Source organism: Labrus mixtus, chromosome 8 (genome assembly GCF_963584025.1).
Source record: "Labrus mixtus chromosome 8, fLabMix1.1, whole genome shotgun sequence".
NCBI lineage: Eukaryota > Metazoa > Chordata > Actinopteri > Labriformes > Labridae > Labrus > Labrus mixtus.
The window spans coordinates 15,395,865-15,414,066 of record NC_083619.1 but is presented as its reverse complement, the minus strand read 5'-3'; the positions used below and the strand labels follow the sequence as shown (position 1 = coordinate 15,414,066).

Below are 18,202 nucleotides of genomic sequence, written 5' to 3'. Positions count from 1 at the left end.
GTGTGTGGTTTTAACTTCTTGCTCTTTATACAGAAAATTAGGGAAACAGTTGCCTTGTGGGTCGTTTTGTACCTTTAGGAATTTATCAATAAGGGACGTTACAGTAACAGCCTATTAAGATAAAATCAGATAAATGTTATATAATGTGGCAAAAAAGTAGAAAATCTTAATTTTGAGAAATGCATCGACTGCGTCAAAATTAAGTGAAACATGCTTGAGTAAAATCACATACCAGGCTTCTCTCTCTGTGTTTTATTCAGGGGTTTTGTATAAAATTCATCGCTTTAACATTGGATATATTTATAGATACAGCTATCATACAGCAAATATGTCATTACCAAACATACAATGTCCCTTTACTGCAATTCATAAAATACCATAGTTAACAAAGGTACCAATATAGGCTACAAGGTTCTGCTGAAAAAGCAGAATTACCAACAACAGTGAGCAATACTTAACTGCATTTGTGAAAAACTGCTGGTGTTATTATGATATTAACAGTGTGTGTGTGTGTGTGTGTGTGTGTGTGTGTGTGTGTGTGTGTGTGTGTGTGTGTGTGTGTGTGTGTGTGTGTGTATGTGTGTGTGCACGTGTGTGCGTGTGTGTGTGTGTGTGTGTGTGTGTGTGTGTGTATTTGTGTGTGCACGTGTGCGTGCATGCGTGCGTGTGTGTGTGTGTGTGTAAAATGCGGCAATGAAGGGATTTATTTGTGTACCTTACTAAACTACAACTGCATTACAGTTTTTAAAAAAAACACTGAAACATTCATATCAAAAGGACTGCATGAGTCTGTCAAGATATCATATGACTCATAATTTGTACACTTTAAGAAACACTGCATCGCTTGTACCTCCACAGCTCTTTCAAACAGATATTTTTGACCCAGCAGTGAAACTGTTTATCCGTCTGTCGCCGTGTTTGGTGCGATTTTCACCACCAAAGCGTAACAGAAGTAAATGGTACCACATTTGATGTACTACGTTGAGTTCTGAACGTCTACTCATCTTCGCATCTCTCCAAAAATACCATTTTGCTCGTAAACCCAGTGACAAACACACAAAAGTACATCTTAAACCACATGACTTGAACTCCAGTCACTGTTGTTACATTGTGCAGTGGAAATATGATGCTATTTACAATACATACGCAGCTGCATGGGCACAATAGAGTCAAGTCTAATCATTTACAGCCTCAAACTGAGGCAAACTTAATTTTGTGGCATTATTCCATAACATGGATTTTCATTGACTTGAAGCACTCGGCAGCAAGTTGGATCTATTCTGGCTGCACCAAAATCTGATCAATATTATCATTAGTTTATCATGGGACTTTTTTTTTAATCAAGTGTCTTGTGAGTGATTTTTGGTTTAATTTGAACCTGTTTTTTTTTTGCATATTTTGTTTACTTTTTTTGTGTTTGTACTTTTTTAGAATATCCAGTTTGGGGATTTGAAAAAAACACACACAATTTTAAACTGCCGGTCAGTCAAAGACATGAGACATGCAGAATTTACAAGTCTTTTGTCAGATCAAATTCAACCAACAACTAATCGAACCAAGCCTCGGGTGTAGTTTGGGGACAAGAAATTTCCACATGATCCATTTCGAAACCCCATTCCCTCTCTCTCTCTCTCTTTCTGTATGTGGAGATTGACTCATTTCCCTACACTGAACCCTCAAAGCTAATAGTTCCTGAGCATATCCTCCTCTTTTGTTAGTCCATCTAATTGTCCGCTTTCAGTCTCAGGTTTTTTGTTTGTGGATTTTTTGGCTTCAGCATCATCGGCGACTAGAGCCATCTGTCTGGCGCCCGTTGCGCCTCAGATCCCGAGTTGCCAAATGCAGTGGGGGCCCTCTAGAAGCTGTTAGAGTCCTTGGAGCCGGAGGTGAGTCCTGGTCCTCCATAAAGCTCTCAGGACTGCCCTCGGCATCGCCATCAGGTAAGCTTCCGCAGCTCGAGCTTGGTGACATTGTTTCCAGAAGATCGTCCCTTGCCAGGCCCACCGACGTGTCCTGATGTGCTCCTCCTTGAGGGCCACCCTCATGGGCCCCTATCAGCAGCCCTGTTTCCCCGTCTGTTGTGCTGTCAACGGTCCTTCCTCCGTCCTGGTCCTCCAGCAGGTTGGAGAGGAAGCTGATGTACTTCATAGCGAGCCGAAGGATCTCATTCTTACTCAGCTTCTTGTCCGGGGGATGTGTGGGGATGAGTTTACGAAGCTCTGCAAATGCCCCATTTACGTTCTGCTGCCGCCAACGTTCGCGACTGTTAGTGAAGATACGGCGGACAATCTTTGGCTGGCCAGCTAGCAGAGAAAAAACAGAAAGACAACGGGAGAGAATAAGGTCAGGAGCAATTGACAGGCGACAGTAACCCAAATAACATGAAACGATAACTTAAAACAAATAATGTAATCTTTAAAACGTCAAAGCAACAAAAGTGCAACATTTACAATGGTAGAAGTAGCAGCAGAAGAAAAGATGCATATGCATAAAGAAGAAACAAATACTTTAAAATCCTAAAGAGTTAAGTAACAAAATTTTGTAATATATGGCATTTTTACATGATGGAGCAAAGAGGCTTGAAGTAGTACGATGCCATTTGTCAATGTACTATACATAAATGTGTGGTTTGCTACCATACATTCATAACTCAAGAAATTGTGTGAGAGGGAGAAGGTGATCTGTACTACATTTTATGCACTTTTTCATTTATTTAGGTATGATAAAATGCCCCAGTGCAGGTACTCACATCCTACCAACTCCAACAATGGTGTCTTCCAGGCTATTGTCGCCCTTGGAACACACCCAGTCTATCTTAATCCTTCAGCCCACTCTGCAGTAAAACCTTGGCATGAAGGCAGCAGCAGCACCCCCATCCTCCACCCCTGAATGTGGCAGTGAGTGGGCAGCAGTGGAAAGCATGTTTCAAATGAAATAAACCTCAAATCCTCCTACATCCAGCTTACTTTAATGGTGTGCAGGTACATGTATTTCACATTCCGATTAGCAGCACTCATTTATGCCGTGAATTAGCAAGTATTTATTCCTGCAGGTTATATACTGAATATCCCTTTTTGCAAAGCATCTTGTGCAACCCTCAGATTAGGCACAGCATAGATCCCTGTCAGTGGATGGATGACAATACGGATGTGGAGGGGACGTTTAGGGGACTTATTATTGGCAGAAGGAGGACACAGCAGAAGTGCGTCTTACCATACTTATAAAGATCTAAAATGTGCCTACCCTCGTCGAGTTCAACCTCATAAGGCGCCGGGCGGCGCTTTACCCTGTTGCTGGGGTACATGCTGTACTGCTCCGACTCCCCTCCAAGACTAAGGCAACAGAAAGGAGACAAAAAGTTGAACAGGTATGAGAAAACTAGAATTTATCATTTTATAATTCCCGTCATTGTGTAAAACCCTTAACTGTCCTTGCAACAACAAACACATAGTAACACATGCTCATAAATTACATATTGCTGGGCTTTGGTCATCTGTAATAAATGCAAAAATAGGTGTTCAAAATGTGAACTTAATGTAGGCTATGCACAAAAAGCATTATTAAGGCACAGTAGCCAAATCCTGCAAGTCATCTACCTGCATTCAAACTTTCTATGTTTATCAAACTGAACATATAAAACGTTTGGAAATTAAACTACATGATTCTTCTTCGGTCTGGACCTTTACCTGTTGATGGCGGCGAGAGGCTGCGCCAGGTTGTAGAGCATGGCCCGGGCCGGGACAGGAAACGCGTTAGGGCTCAGTTGGACCATTCGAGCGTCGTCTCGTTGCGGCGGCGGTAGCGGCAACGGTGGAGGTCTGCGAAGTTCTGTGATCGGCACCAAATGGCTCTCAGTCCTATGCTCGAGCGCTTTTATAGCGTCCCTCCTGGAGAGCTCGATCACCGGCACTTCCCTTTTCAGGTCAAGGGCGTTGTGAGAGGCAGTTTCCTTGGCAACGCCGTTGATGATGATGCTGATGCTGGTCCCGTTGCTCGAGTTCTGCAGAGGAACGTCATCCGTCTCCTCAGCCCCCTTCAAGCGCCCTCCCCTCTCCTTCTCCATCTCCTTCTCCTCCCCCTCCTCCACCCTCCTCGGCTCCTCGTGCTCCTTGTATCCGTTCTGTCTGGTGATGATGATGGAGGAGTCCTCACGCTTTCCAGGACCGGACTCTGCATCAGGACTGCCAGGACGAAGCTCTGGCTGCCGTTTTTCCATCATTTTTACACCGTCAACAGGCGCTCGAGACCACTACGTCCTAAAAAAGATTAGACTCGCCTTCATTGTTCAGCGCGTAATAGCCTTATAGACAAAATAGATTTTTTTGTGACATGCAATAAGAAATAAGAACATTCCACTTATTGTCAACTATCTATATAATCGTTATTAAGCTCTAATAATAACGATTATTGAAATAGTTGTAGGCTATAGCATATAGGCCTAGGTTTGCTTCATTTTTTTTAAACCTATCGCAGACTTTAACAAACACGAAACACTTAATTAAATTAAACTAGTTTATTGCTGCCTGTATATCTAAAAATATATTTATTTTCTTCTTATTTGAAATAAAAAAAAATCTCGATTATAGCCTATTCTTTGCAAAGATGACAACTATTAAATACAAATAATTAACGAGGATTCGTTCATCTGAGCTTATAAAGAACCGAGAGCTTGTTTTAGAAAATAATATATAATAGGCTATAGGCTACATTTGTAATTGGGTGACTTTTATAGCCTATTTCTAATAAGACTTGCCTCAAGCAACATTTGTATTCGTCTAAAATGTTGTGCCTATCGATATTTAAAATGTGACTTGTTATTTACACAGAGCTTTATCTTCTCCCTCCATGAATGTTTTTCTCTCTCCCTTCTATGAATCTCTTATCTAACGCTCGCTTGGCCCTCAGCACCGTTAAATATCGTTAAGTACTCTACATTTCTGCATGTATGTAAACCCACGTTTGCGCTCACACTGAACTATATTAAAAGACCATTTCGGCTGCTTTTTATTTAGTGCTGAAATGATCGTCTCATTGAACCCTTTTGGATGCCAGAACCACGAAGGGAGCCTTTATTCTTCGTCGACACAGAAAACCTGCATTCAGCAAAATCCATGGAATAAGCCCGTAGAAGAAGAAGAAGAAAAAACAGTTGGACCTGATCATTTCCATCGGCACAGATATCAGACAAGGTTGTTTAATTTTCGTTTTTATCGAGATGTAGGCCGTGAAGTTGTCGTTATTATAATAGAGCATCAAAGGCTTGCTATAATAAATACAATAGGCCTACATGCAAGTAAATCATTATTTTGTGTTTAGTTGATTCGATAAACGCCATTAGAATATTATAATAAACGAATAACAGAGCGCTAATGAGAAAGCGTAGGCTACTTTTATTTCTGGGAATTCTCTGTAATAGGCCTCGCATCCGTTATGACATCCCGTACAGCCTTCAACCATTCGATCGGACAATAGCAGAAAATATAGGCTAAGTATTTCGCTCATAACACCAAGAAAATCCAGACAAGCGCAATCCAATTAGAGCCTTTAGAAACAACAAATGTGGCGGTTTAAATAAAGAGATGTATTATTTTTTTTTTACTCACCGTTCCAGCCGTGTTGTTGATGTTACTGTGTAAGTGGAGCCATTTTGTGAGTGGGTCATCCATGTCTGAGGTTTTTCTTTTTTTTTTTTTTTTTTTTTTCCCTCTGCCAGTTGTGGAGCAGTGTGCGTGTGCGTGTGTGTGTGTGTGTGTGTGTGTGTGTGTGTGTGTGTGTGTGTGTGTGTGTGTGTGTGTGTGTGTGTGTGTGTGTGTGTGTGTAACTGAGTTATTCCTCGCCGCATCCAGCGCGCTCCCTCAGTATGGGGAGCGGAACACAGGCCGCAATGTGGCCGAGAGAGATAAGCGCACGGCAGCGGCCTCTTCATTCCCGATAAGCCCCTAAACCCATTATTTATGAAATGATTCATTATTATTTGGCTGTCGTGGGCTATATAGGCTTGTGGAGGGCAAAGCATTAAAAAAAAAAAAAAGCAAACAGGCACAGCGTAACGGCCTGTAACAACGTAAGGTAGTGTAGTACTGTAGCTTGAGCTTTAGTTGAGGTGTTTTAATTTTTTTTTTATTAAAGAAACAAAAGCTCAGGTTAAGCTTCTGACCTATTTATAATTCAAACAAAAGGCTTTTCGCTAAGCCCATTTATCCTGCAAAAAGATAGCGTTAAGTGATGATAGCAGAGGGTCGTGTGTCTTTTAGCCTATTTTTTTTTATTTTTCATTTTATCCCAAAAAGAGTGAGCTATATCCATTTTCCATTCCTGCGCCCTGAGGCTGCACGTGCTACTGATACAATACACTAGTGAGCTGACGAGGGTGTAATTATGATAACGATGCCTTAATAGAAAGGAATTCAATTCTTTATCGATTGATTGATTAATAAATAGGGGGATGAATAAATGTGCTGTTGCGTGTAATTGCTGGTGTTAGGGGCCTTGCATGGTCGGCGGTTCCCCGGGGCCCGTGGGGAGGCATCATGGCTGTGGGAGATAAAAGCGCGTGAGCTCCTGGACGCATCAGATAAAAGAGCCGCGCGCTATCAGAGCGAGTGCAGGACAGTTGAAATTGTAGCAGGTACATCCTAATAACGGATTTTTTTTTTCTCACAGCTTTTTTATTTTTGACAAATAAAATTGTGAATTTTAAATGGTACCATAATAGGGCCTTAATATAGATAGATAGATAGATAGATAGATAGATAGATAGATAGATAGATAGATAGATAGACAGATAGATAGATAGATAGATAGATAGATAGATCAGACACGATACACGGATTTGAGTCGTATATTTATGTGTAAAGAAGAAAACAGCTTCACACTCAGCTCAGTCACGACCTTTAAACAGACCTGTTGAGGCAGCAGTCACGACCAATATCCTCCATCCTGTTCCTCACAACAGCACAGCTTCAAGTAATCTCTTTCAACTTTTTTCTTTTGCATCTAAGGACACCATTCGTTCCAGGATTTCTCAGTGCACTTAGCACTATTGATGGTTTAAATTAAAGCTTAAATTGTAACTTCATTTTTTTTTTTTGAAACATCTGATTAAACATAGAATACATCATGTGAAATTATTGAAATTGAAAAAACAATATATATGCATAATTAAAGGATGTGGTACATTAAACAATAACAGTTTGACAAAATATATTATTTTTATTTATAGAAGCAAACACATATCCATTTCATAGGGTGATAGAAATCAAATATCTCAATGTGTGATACAGTAGGATACCTTTTTGTTTAGTATTTTTGTTTCAGACAATAATGAACCTGTTAAAGCTTGTGCTGACAGCTCTTTAGTCTGCGGGTCTCAAGGCCCTGAATGACATTAACAGCACAGCCTCAGACATGTCAATCATCATAATTAATCAACCTGAATCAAAGACACAGTTTTAGGAAATGAAAAAAGACCTAGGAAATGGAGATCACCTCACTAAGCATTTAAGTTTTTACACTATTACACTTGTACTTTTTTAATCAGTAACTTAAGACAAAATAAATGCAGTCATCCTTTTTTCAGGAAGAGTTTTTAAATAATAAATGAAAGATGAGGTAAAAATTCAGCTACATTTAAATGAAACTATTATTAGGCTATTGAAGTGAGACCTAAAAAAAACTGCATAAAAACAAGTCATGCTGGATTGGAATCATTATTCCCTGACTTTACCATCATTAAAATAACAATAGCTATTCTAAAATCCGGTTAATAACTAATTTTAGCTGTCTGTTAATGTATTTGTAAGCCATTAACATGGGTTTGCACTCAAAGGAAAATTACCTGTAAACCTGAGATCCTATATGCTTGTATTTTAACTGCAAATAATACACACTGGCTATCTGACATCGGCCACAGGTTGTAGACCATAAGCAGGGTTTGCAGTGGTGAATTTATATCCATGGCTCTGTGCCACGTCTTTCTCTCCACTTAGCGCTGTATGCGTCTGGCTGGCATGATCCGAAGAGAAGCAGTGCTCTCCCGGGTCATGAGCCGTGTCACCTGGTCCAGACTGAGGCTGGCCACCACCTCTCCATTCACCTGAAGGATCTCATCGCCGATGCCGAGGAGACCAACGTAGGGACTCTCACCACTGCCGTCACCCACTTTCTCTACATACACCCCTGAGAAGAAAACAATAGGCGGGTAAGAAGGGTGAAATAAAATGAAAGGAGATAGTTGCATGGCGTAAGAATTTTTTTTTACTCTATCCAATCTGTCTTTTTTACTCTTTATTCCTTTTATCTTAAAGTTTGACAAAATTTAAATGAAACATATCTTCACAGCTAATCACAAAAATAAAACAACTGTTATTCTATGCTCTACATTTCAAACTGTACAAGGTAAATGTTGATTTAAAGAGTTACCTGTGTCTGGTCGACCTTTGCCTCTTGAGATGACAAAACCGAAGGGGCCATTTGGGGGTCTGACAAGCTCCAGGAGGAGAGTTCCATCAGGAAAGGCCTGAGTGACCCGGCCCACTGGACGCACCATTCTGGAGGTAAGTACATCTTCAACACTCAGTGCCCGATGAAGCTCAATCTGAGGACTGTCAGGGCTGCAATAGCACAAATTCAGCTTTAATAATCTGCAACCAGAAGTAGTCAAAATGTTTTATGTAGATATATACCTGATTTATTTTGTTCTCTTTGTGTTTATTTACACTTCAATTTTCTTGGCCTACCTGGGTGCCAGGCCATACGGTATCTGCACCTCTCCCAGAATTGTTGAGCGTTCTGTTCTTCTTTCCAAACTCTGCACAGATGAGGCTTTGCGCAGTTGGGCCAGTGGCAGCACCTAGTGGCAAATAAATGGCACTGTTACAAACTCTTGTTTTTCCATATTGGCAAAATTCTCCACAACAGCTATTGGAACTGGAAACTTTTTGCTCTAACACTAACTGTGTGTTTTGAACCACACACATCCGTAAAATATTGCCAATGCAATTGGCTGGAACAGAAAGTTGTTTCCATTTGCTTAGTGTACTTTAACAGCTGCCAAGAGGACAACTAGGACAGAAGGTGGAAGGAAACAACCTGGAGAGCATTTTTCGTGCTTCTAGAGTCAGGCGCAATTTGTAATACTTCAAAGCCTCAGTTGGTCCACTGTGGCAAATAAGTAGTGAAAGGTACTTCAAAGCATAACTTGTTATGCTATGTTAAGTTTAAAGAGATGTAAATAAGGTTTTTTCCTCCCTACGGTCTACTTTTCAAGGTAAAAATCGCATCTATTTGATGTTTGTTGTTGATGTTCACATGAAAGTAAACAGAAGACAATAGCAGGTCCAGCATAGCAGTCCTTGAACATAACATGGCATGAAAAAAAATTCTCACTGGGTGCAGGGTTTGCAGTGAGGGTGTCCTCTGGATGCGGCTGGGAGGAGGTGGTCTGCGGGTGGGGCTTGGTGAAGTAGAACTGGCCCGGGGGGGAGCGGGTATACTGAGCTGTTCCATGCTGCTGGAGCGTCCTCCTTTCACCAGTCTGCCAACACTGTTCAGACCAATGGAGGAAAAGAAGCGACGCAAGAAAAGCTTTGGCCGTCCATCCATCTTTCTGTAATGTAGAGACATTATATTCTTATTACGTGGTAATATAGACACAGATGTTTTATCTAAGACACAGTAACTACTTCAACATCTCTATCAGCCAGAAAACAATGATTATTTTTTTGAATTATTATTTTGCAGATCATGATGTTGCATACAGTCTTGACAAGTAAAGCTTTTTATTACCACAAGAGGGCAGGATTGTCCTGTTTCCGAAATACCCAACGCAACAAAATCCTGTGGACTGTTAGGTCACCAGGCTTCACCAGCGACTGTTTTGTCTTGTCTTACCTGGACCCGTCACAGTTCTCCTCCCACACTGCCTCGGCTTTCAGGTGTTCTGCTCTCAACAGCTCGGCTCTGAGGCCCTCAGTCCGAGACAGAGCCAGGCCCCGGAGAGCAGGACGAAGCTCAGGACCAGAAGCAGAGTCTCCAAGACCTGCTGGGAGATGCACTCAGCTGATGTCAAAGAATTATTTTAAAGTGTTCTGTCACATGTTTAATTCTCTTCTATCCTGATCTTTTCCGCTTTATTATACTCTACAAGATTAAACTTCGTAATATTCAATTTTGCTCTGGTCTAGAGTTTGTTCTACTCAAAGAAGTTCTGTTTTATTCTCTTCTGTTCTGTTCCAATATAATGTATGTATTTTTTTCTTCTACCTTAATAATGATTAAGATCATGTCAACTAGACATTTCTGTCTTTAGGATGATAAATACCAATTACTTGGCATAATTAATTAAACTTTATAACATTTAACTCAATTGAATGTGCATTTACAGTATTATAAGAATGAGTATTTTCTCTGACCCTGCTTGAAAAGAGATCTTCCTAAACTAAAGAAACGTAATGCTCTATTGCTTGTTTTATGAGCTCAGTACAATGATCTGGATATCGTCTAGACTTGATCTTTTAGACATGCACAGCAGATTTTTGTCTGCACTAGATACATGATCAAAAATGTGTTTGGTTTGGTCCAGGGGAGAGTCTGGGTAGGGCATGCAGGAGTATATGGGGGGTGGGTGCCCTTTGTCATGATGATTGCTTTTGTTGACATATGATTGGGAGTACCAATCAGCAGTATCAGCAAAAGACTGGAAAACAATAGACAGGCTAGGACAAAACAATATTTAGTTCTTGTCAAATCACAACCTCTAATGTTGAAAAATAAAGCCAATGCAAAAGAACTGTAGTTCCTCAAGTGTCCATTCAAAGGCTGACTGTTAAAGTGTGCAAGTCCAATACACACCAATGCTAAATGCTATTTTGACAGCAGAAATAAACATGTGAACCAGCTTGTTAAAATAAAAATGTTCTGAATAGCTAATTTCTTTATGTGCACACAGAGGGTGGGGGATGATATATAGGCTAAGAGCTATGCATAATAGAGGCATGGCGGGTGCGTTGAAGCTTTTTACCAGGAGGCTGAAGGCCCACCTCAGCTCCTAGCCTGTTACTAGGTTGCCCGAAATTAGGGGAAGTGAAAATTCCCAATGTGTTAAATGCAATTATTGGCCTCAAAACTATGCTTCAGTAACCAATGGGTGACATCACTGAGACAACGTCCATGTTTAATACAGTTTATATTTAGCACAGAGTCTCTATGTCACCACCATAGACTGTAAATAATAAGGTCACCACTCACCTGTTCCGTCCGGGGTTGAATCCCAGACTTCAGAAGACGGCAGATCAGTGGTGACGCGGGCTGGGCAGTACCTGAGGGTGGAGGGCCTTAAACAGGGTACCGGGATGCTGGTTGCAGGAATCACTTGGGTTAAAGCTACCAGAGACTCCCGTCCTGTATCTGGTGAGTCCAGGTGCTGGGACTCTCCCTCGCTTCCCTGATCTGAGGTAATTTGGAACTGAACTGTGGACTGCCCTGCTGCAGAGCGATTTCTGGAACTTGACTTCAAGGCAGATTTTATAGGCAGTGATGGGGCAGAGGATTCCCGTAGTCCACCGGATGCTTTCAGCAAATGGGGCTCCAGAGCTATGGGGCTGCCTGGGGCGAAGGAGACAGCTCTTTCCAAGTTGACCCTACTCCTTGGATTTGAATTACGCCGCTGTGCCCAAGATGGACCATACGGGCCGTTGCCAGACTCTATCCGACTTTCTCCTTTCCTGCTCCTTCTCCTAAGTTTCCCAAACCCTGAGGATTTCCAGCCTGTGCTACTCTCTTTGCTTTCCCCAAGCACATAAGCCCCAGCAAAAGTGACAGTTAGAGACGCTTTGGGACGAGTAATCACCTCTGGCTTGCTTGGAGGCACCCAGTTAGGAGCAACTCGTTGGTCCTCAGGGTTGCCTAGAAGCTGCGGATCCAGCTTCTGTGGATCGGATGTTGATGAAACTGGCTGGGGTTCCCTCACTACAGAGCCACATGCCTCACATTTCTTCACTAGCACTATTATCTCTTTAATAACTGTTGTAGGTTCAACATTGAGGCCAACCTCTTCTGGCTTTTGTGCAGGAGGCATGGAGACACTTCTATGGCCTCTGCTCCTCTCTGAACTGCTGCTGCTAGAATCTGTTTTACTCTCTTTACTCTTGGACTTAGGCGCCCCAGGCCTGCCTCGCTGTCTTACTCTATCCAAGTACCGAGACTCTGCTTCCTTTTCAGATTCATCTTCAAAGCGTACCCGTGTTGGTGAACAACCATACCGTCTGGATCGAACACCATTGTCTCCAGGGGGAATATCTCTTTGGTTGGGGATGGGGAGGGGAATAGATACAGTTTGGGGTGTGACATCATCTTTGGTTTGAACAGCTTTCTGCAGTACCACTGGACTGGGAGGCTCATCTTGCATAGTCTTTCTGCAGGGTGTACACAACAAGTGCATATTACAAACATTTTAAAGCAGCAATTGTCTGCCACAGAAAGACACTTGTTTCAAACACTTTTTCATAGTTATATCTTATGAAAGTGAGGCAAACTGAAAGCAAAAATTAGTTCAAGCGAAATAAATTATTTGAGGCCAATAACAATAACGTGTATCCAAACCACTCCAATCCACATCTTTAACGGTTATTTCATCTTAGCCTTACAAAAAAAGGCTGACATAAACAAGGTTATCAAAAAGTAGAGACATATGAGACAGAATGAATAGGAAACTAAAAGTAAGAGACATGGGCAGTGCATTGAAAGAATATAAATAGGATCTCAACAATGACTCACACCAATGTTTGACATATGCAGTTTCACAGACAAAAAAATAAGACATTTGCAGCCTCCAGCATCTAACTTTTGAAGATGCCAGAGAAGTCAAAGCCTGTATAAGTAGATGCAGCCAACTTACTCAGCAGACCTCTGGTTGGAATGGGAGCGTCTGGAGGGGCAATCGCCTTTGACATGATTGGAACGAGCCTTCAGCCGGGCTCTCTCCAGCAGGCGCTTGGCTTGCTCATGTCTTGGGCTCAGGGGAAGCTCATCACTGATTACAAGAAGTGACCTGAGGATGAAGAGAAACATGAAACAGTGCAGAAATAACTCATTTAGGCAATGCATGTGTATTGTTTGTTGTGACATATCCAGCAACATCATGTTCCCCACAGCTTGACTTAACATAGAGTGAAATCCAGCTGTGTCGTCCTAAGCTGTTTTATGTAATATCAGATAGAAAGACTGGGGGGCAGTGGCAGTGAGCAGCAGAGAGAAACGTCATCCATCCATCCTTATGTCCAGTGGTTAAGCTACTCTGCATTGTACTTGTCTTTATCCCCTGGCCCAGTGATAAAGATAGCATGCAACAACAACCATGTGGATTATCCTTGTAATGGCCTGAGCCTGATTCATTCTCTCCTGGGTGTAAGGCGGAGAACACATTGTGTTGAAATAGATTATAGTTGCATGTCAGTGTCTTATCCCAACACTGACAAACAGTTTGATTAGCAGCCATTTTTGACACTTTAAATAAAGCCTCAGATAATAATGATGATGACCATAATGCACCATAGAAATAGCAATAAATACTACATTTAAAATAGTGCCACCATTGAAGAGAGTTTTCTAAAAGTGGTGGATCACCAGTGACTGTACTGTACAAAAAATGGACGTAGTCTCAATGATGTCACCCATTGGTTTCTGAAGCGGTCCTCATAATTTAAATGCTATCTCCATCTAACTTTCAATCAATCTAGTAACAGGCAAAGAGCTGGAGCTTAGGCAGGCCTTAAACTTCCTGACAAGCAGTTTTGTGTCCACCTGTCAGTCATCTCAGCCATGCCTCTAATTATGCAAATGTATGCATTACTCTGAGCCTTAACATTATAAAATCATATAGGTTTTGACCCCACCATACATTTTTTTCCAATCGAGAAATGATCTGTATGAGCCCAAAACAATTTCTAAACCAGGGTTTAAACATGGTTTTTATTCAAATGCATTTTAATAGAGTATTCCTTGGCTTTTGCAGCAAGCCTCAAGAGGACACTCACTTAATTAACAGATGACCACTTGGAGTATGGCCTGAAGTTATTGTCTTGTCCAGTCAACACTAATAATAAGATAGTTGGACTTCATTGCTATTGTAACATACTCCAGCATGCAAGTCTCTTATAAGTTCAAGCTTCAGTTTTTTCTTTTTGGGTATAATAACAGCGTAATTGTTATTCCATTACAAGTTGTACATTTCTATTTCTTCATTTCTACATTCTATTTCATTCCTGCATCACTTCTTGAGCACGATTTAACCTGCTGTCGCAATGTACGTTTTGATTTCTAAGTGGGCAGCCTCTCTGACACTCTCACTGCTCTAAATACCCACAAGTGGAACTGTAGGAGTGGAATTTATGAGATGAAGATATAAATAGTGCACAGGCGTTGTATGTCAGCATCCGTACCAGGACCATAACGAAGCACTACATTACTCACCTCAAATAGGGTTCAAGTTCCTGATCAAGAATGGCAGAGTCAGAGCTGTCCGAACCCCCGTGGGCACCTGAGTCTGGCAAAATACAGAGAACAGAAGTCCATATTTCAGCAGATCTGATGTGAATACAATTCCCATTTTAGATTTTTTAAAGTGCTTCAAAACTATATTTGTATCCCTCAACTTGTGCTATTAAAAACTGCATTGTATCAAGGGTTAAATGGTATGAAGTGTCTTCTTAATGCTAGTGGGTAAACAGTTACTGGTAAAAGAGCCATGAGACAGAATGACCATGAAAGTATTTAAATTATTGGATGTAGATTTTTCATAGATCTGTATGCAATTAGATTCAGTGACAGTGTCATAGGTTATCCCTGACTCATCCTATTGTCTTACAATATTACAATTGTATTGTCTGTATAAATAAAGTTAATGCAACTACCGAAAAGACAAAAGGAGTTTTCTCAGAGATGAAGGGGGTTGATTTACCCATATGTCCAGTACTGACTGTGCTAAAATCACATACATGAAACATTTACCGTGCAGTATTACTCATGCAGGGTTTGGGATTATACTAAATTTGACATCGTACATGTATACAGAGACATCCATCAGCCCACAGACGGAGATACAAAGGAGAGACACTTACCCCCACTGCTTTCATTGCTAATAATAGCAACAACCACATGCACATCTGCACATCTGACATCTGTTCAACACTGGGAATCAGCTAGGTTACATGTACAACAGCATGGGGCTTGCACAAGTAAATTTGATTGGTTGGAGAAACTGGAAAGCTTATAAAACCTTCATTAATGTATAAATGCTGCTTCTGACGCTTTAATCTTAATGTAAATTCCCTATTGACTTCAAATTGCAAAGGTTTTGAATAAGTCCTATGCAGCAAAGGCAAATTAGAGGCATACAATAAACAAGTAAGCCTTTATTCAACTTGTCACAGTGACTGTCGTTTAGAGTATTTATGTAAGGGTTATTTTATTTATATCACAATCAGTTTGTAACATATAACACAATCCAATTATAAACTAACAACAAAATTAAGCTGCTATAGATCAAATATTTTCCAATTATTTTGCCCCACCTATTGGTGGTAAGATTTTCAAATTTGACATTACTCTCAAGTGACCTACCTGTACCTTCCACTCTGTATGTTGAGTCTTCATAGTTGTCTACACTTTCTCCTCCACTCTGCTCTCTCTCCTCCATGTAGTTCTGTTTCCTTTCCCTTAACCTTTCATAAGCCCTCTGCTTCACCTTCAGTTTCTCATCAGCAGAGAGCAACCCACTTCGTGAAGACATGCTCTCGGAGCTGTCTGAGCTGCACAGTTCCAAGGCCTCTGTCTCCTTCTGCACACACCTGTCCAGGAAACACTCAACACTGTCTGAGTGTTTGAACTCGGCAGAAACAGCGCAGTCATCGACCGAAATTCCAACGTCGCTCCTGGTCCCTGTGTCTTCTGGTTCAGACTTCTGAGGCTCTGTCTGTGCTTCTGTCTGAGTATAGTCTTTCAAAGGTAGAGTGGAGGACATGTTGTTAGGGCCAACACCATTGAGAAGCAATGTTTCAGGACGCGCAACTCTCCAGAAGCCTTTTGGTGGTGCCCAGCGTCTGGTTGACACGGAGGAAGAAGTGGAGGATGTCGCAGAAGCAGAGCTGGCTGCAGGAGAAGAGGGGAGAGTAGGGAGAGAAGGTGGAGGAGGAGATGGCTCGTCCTTACTGCTGCTTGAGTTATCAGACAGAAGACTTTCCAAACTGGTGCCCTCACCGAGCCCATAAGGCTGGAAACTGACATGGCTCTCATTTCTTTCTGACCTCTCTTCTTCAGTATCCTCTCCCTCCTGAATTAATTCATCTCCTTTCGCTTCAGGTGGAGGGCTGTGGATCTCCAACCTGACTTGCACCTCCACCTCCTCCTCTTCATCGCTGCTGCTCAAGATCTTTGCAGCGCCTGATCGCCAGGAAGAGGTAGGCAAAGATACCTGACACTTCCCTCTGGGCCTCGGCCTAAGGAGCACTTCGGATGAAATCTGCCCGACTGGACTGCTCCCTACATCTGCGTTTAACCTCTCTCTATCTCTCCCTCGTGTCCTTCTCTGTGTGAGTGACTTCACCTTGGTCTGTAGTGCATGCACAGCTGAATTCTGAGGAGTAGGAGGAGGAGGAAGCTGGGTGCTTAAAGAGGGTGAAGGGAAAACAGGCTCAGGGACTGGGCCAGTGATGAGTCCCCAGTTAATGGGAAGTCCCGTGGGTAAAGGAGAAATGTATTGTGCTTGAATGTTATCAACCACCTTCTCCTCCTCCATCTGCTGGTCCTGTACAGAAAAGTGCAGACAAATCATTTTAATAGAAAACATCCGTTTTTAATAGCATGCATTTAAAACCATGTCTCCTACATCTGTTTTTTGTCTCTATCTGATCTGCCTGGTGAGAAGATATGTAATGTGGTTTCAGTCACGTTGCCTTATCCACAGATTACTTTGCAGGGCACAGGATAATCCTTCAGAATGAGAGTTAGCAACTGCTCACTGCAACTGAACCTCTTCTCCAATGAACAGTATAATAACAGTGTGTTATCAAACAAAACTTCCATCCAATCAGCTCCTATTTAATATAAAGGTTTGCAAAACATAGGCCTACCAATTGTTATGCATTTTGAAACTAATTAGGTAATTTAAACAAATGTTCATCAACATTATCAGCAAGGCAGGTTTCAAGACACATTGTTAAACAGATTAAGTTGCATAAATAGACCAATATGAAAAGTGTGGGTTGGGCTACCTGAGTAGTTAGTGCAGACGTTGTTCTTTATATAACAAATCCAGCGTTGTCCATCATTTGAAGGTTCCAATACATTCCATTGCTGCTGCTCAAATAAGAGTTACCGTTCATTCTGAAACCTGCGTGCAGATATTGCAGCGCGCATCTGCAGGTCAGTCAGCCACACGAGCAAAAAAAGACGGAGCAACTTTTCCCTCTGGATAAATAAAGGAAATTACATTTTCTCAATGACTCTTCGTGTCTTCATGCTGTTCTTCCACTCTCTCTCTCTCTCTCTCTCTACACAGCTCCCGGTCCGGGCAGTGTCAGAAGAGCCAGCGGCCTCTCAATCATGATTGGTCCGGTAATCCCTTCAGAAATCAGTGGGGATTAGACAAAAATGGAATACAAAAATGCCTGCTTTAGTTTCGTCCTTGCCCCACGAACCCGTTACCGAGTGAAGCTCTCTCTCTGTTGCGTAAGTAGGCTACACACATCGACTCCCTTCACACAACAGACTCGTAACCCAATGAAAAAAAAAAGAAGAGAAAAACTAAAATGGTTTGATAGGGTTTTCTTCAGCCTAGATATCAACAAATATCGCGCCGTTCTGGGGACATGTCGATGTGTCTGATGATACGATGTGTTATGAAAAATATAGGCCACTTTTTTGCATCGTAAAAACAACTGTCGGCTTATTCCTATTTGTCAACATAGCTGATCCCTCCCTCTCCCTCTCTTCTATCTCTGTCTGTTTTCATAGGCTACACACACACAGTCAGTCTAACTGGGACAAGGCTCTTCTTGCCAGTTCTCACAATCCCCAGATGTGGACAGACTTTGGCAGATGTTGTTCAGTATTATTTGTGTGCTGTGTGTGTACATGCCGTGTCATACCGGCAGAGGGCGCCATAAGCACAAGACCCACACACACACACGCGCGCGCGCGCGCACAT

General features: G+C 41.8%; 2 protein-coding genes and 1 long non-coding RNA gene across 9 annotated transcripts; 1 reads left to right on the top strand and 2 right to left on the bottom strand.

Annotated features, from left to right (window-relative positions):
• Positions 1-219: 219 nt before the first annotated feature.
• Positions 220-5,754, bottom strand: tal1 (T-cell acute lymphocytic leukemia 1). 3 transcript variants are annotated; one of them, XM_061044624.1, is made up of 4 exons: positions 5,604-5,754; positions 3,687-4,256; positions 3,214-3,332; positions 220-2,303 (listed from the first exon to the last, which is right to left on the bottom strand). In XM_061044624.1, the coding sequence occupies exons 2-4, from the start codon at positions 4,217-4,219 to the stop codon at positions 1,780-1,782; spliced, it is 1,176 nt and encodes a 391-aa protein (XP_060900607.1). In that variant the 5' UTR covers positions 4,220-4,256; positions 5,604-5,754; the 3' UTR covers positions 220-1,779. The 3 variants fall into 3 exon arrangements, with proteins under 3 accessions (XP_060900607.1, XP_060900610.1, XP_060900609.1); XM_061044627.1 differs by having other exon boundaries at positions 3,244-3,332; XM_061044626.1 differs by having other exon boundaries at positions 3,687-4,300; positions 5,604-5,688.
• Positions 4,726-10,789, top strand: LOC132979110 (uncharacterized). 3 transcript variants are annotated; one of them, XR_009674019.1, is made up of 4 exons: positions 4,726-5,192; positions 7,989-8,200; positions 8,398-8,555; positions 9,397-10,789. It is a non-coding gene; the product is annotated as an uncharacterized LOC132979110 (long non-coding RNA). The 3 variants fall into 3 exon arrangements; XR_009674018.1 differs by having other exon boundaries at positions 8,398-10,789; XR_009674020.1 differs by lacking the exon at positions 4,726-5,192 and adding an exon at positions 5,813-6,628 and having other exon boundaries at positions 8,398-10,789.
• si:ch211-13f8.1 (uncharacterized) lies at positions 7,187-17,940 on the bottom strand. Of its 3 annotated transcripts, none has more exons than XM_061044608.1 (10): positions 17,268-17,940; positions 15,619-16,801; positions 14,470-14,542; positions 12,896-13,048; positions 11,248-12,413; positions 9,892-10,039; positions 9,388-9,607; positions 8,739-8,851; positions 8,422-8,612; positions 7,187-8,178 (listed from the first exon to the last, which is right to left on the bottom strand). In XM_061044608.1, the coding sequence occupies exons 2-10, from the start codon at positions 16,790-16,792 to the stop codon at positions 7,985-7,987; spliced, it is 3,432 nt and encodes a 1,143-aa protein (XP_060900591.1). In that variant the 5' UTR covers positions 16,793-16,801; positions 17,268-17,940; the 3' UTR covers positions 7,187-7,984. The 3 variants fall into 3 exon arrangements, with proteins under 3 accessions (XP_060900591.1, XP_060900590.1, XP_060900592.1); XM_061044607.1 differs by having other exon boundaries at positions 9,892-10,042; positions 17,268-17,939; XM_061044609.1 differs by having other exon boundaries at positions 9,892-10,042; positions 15,625-16,801; positions 17,268-17,939.
• Positions 17,941-18,202: the final 262 nt, after the last annotated feature.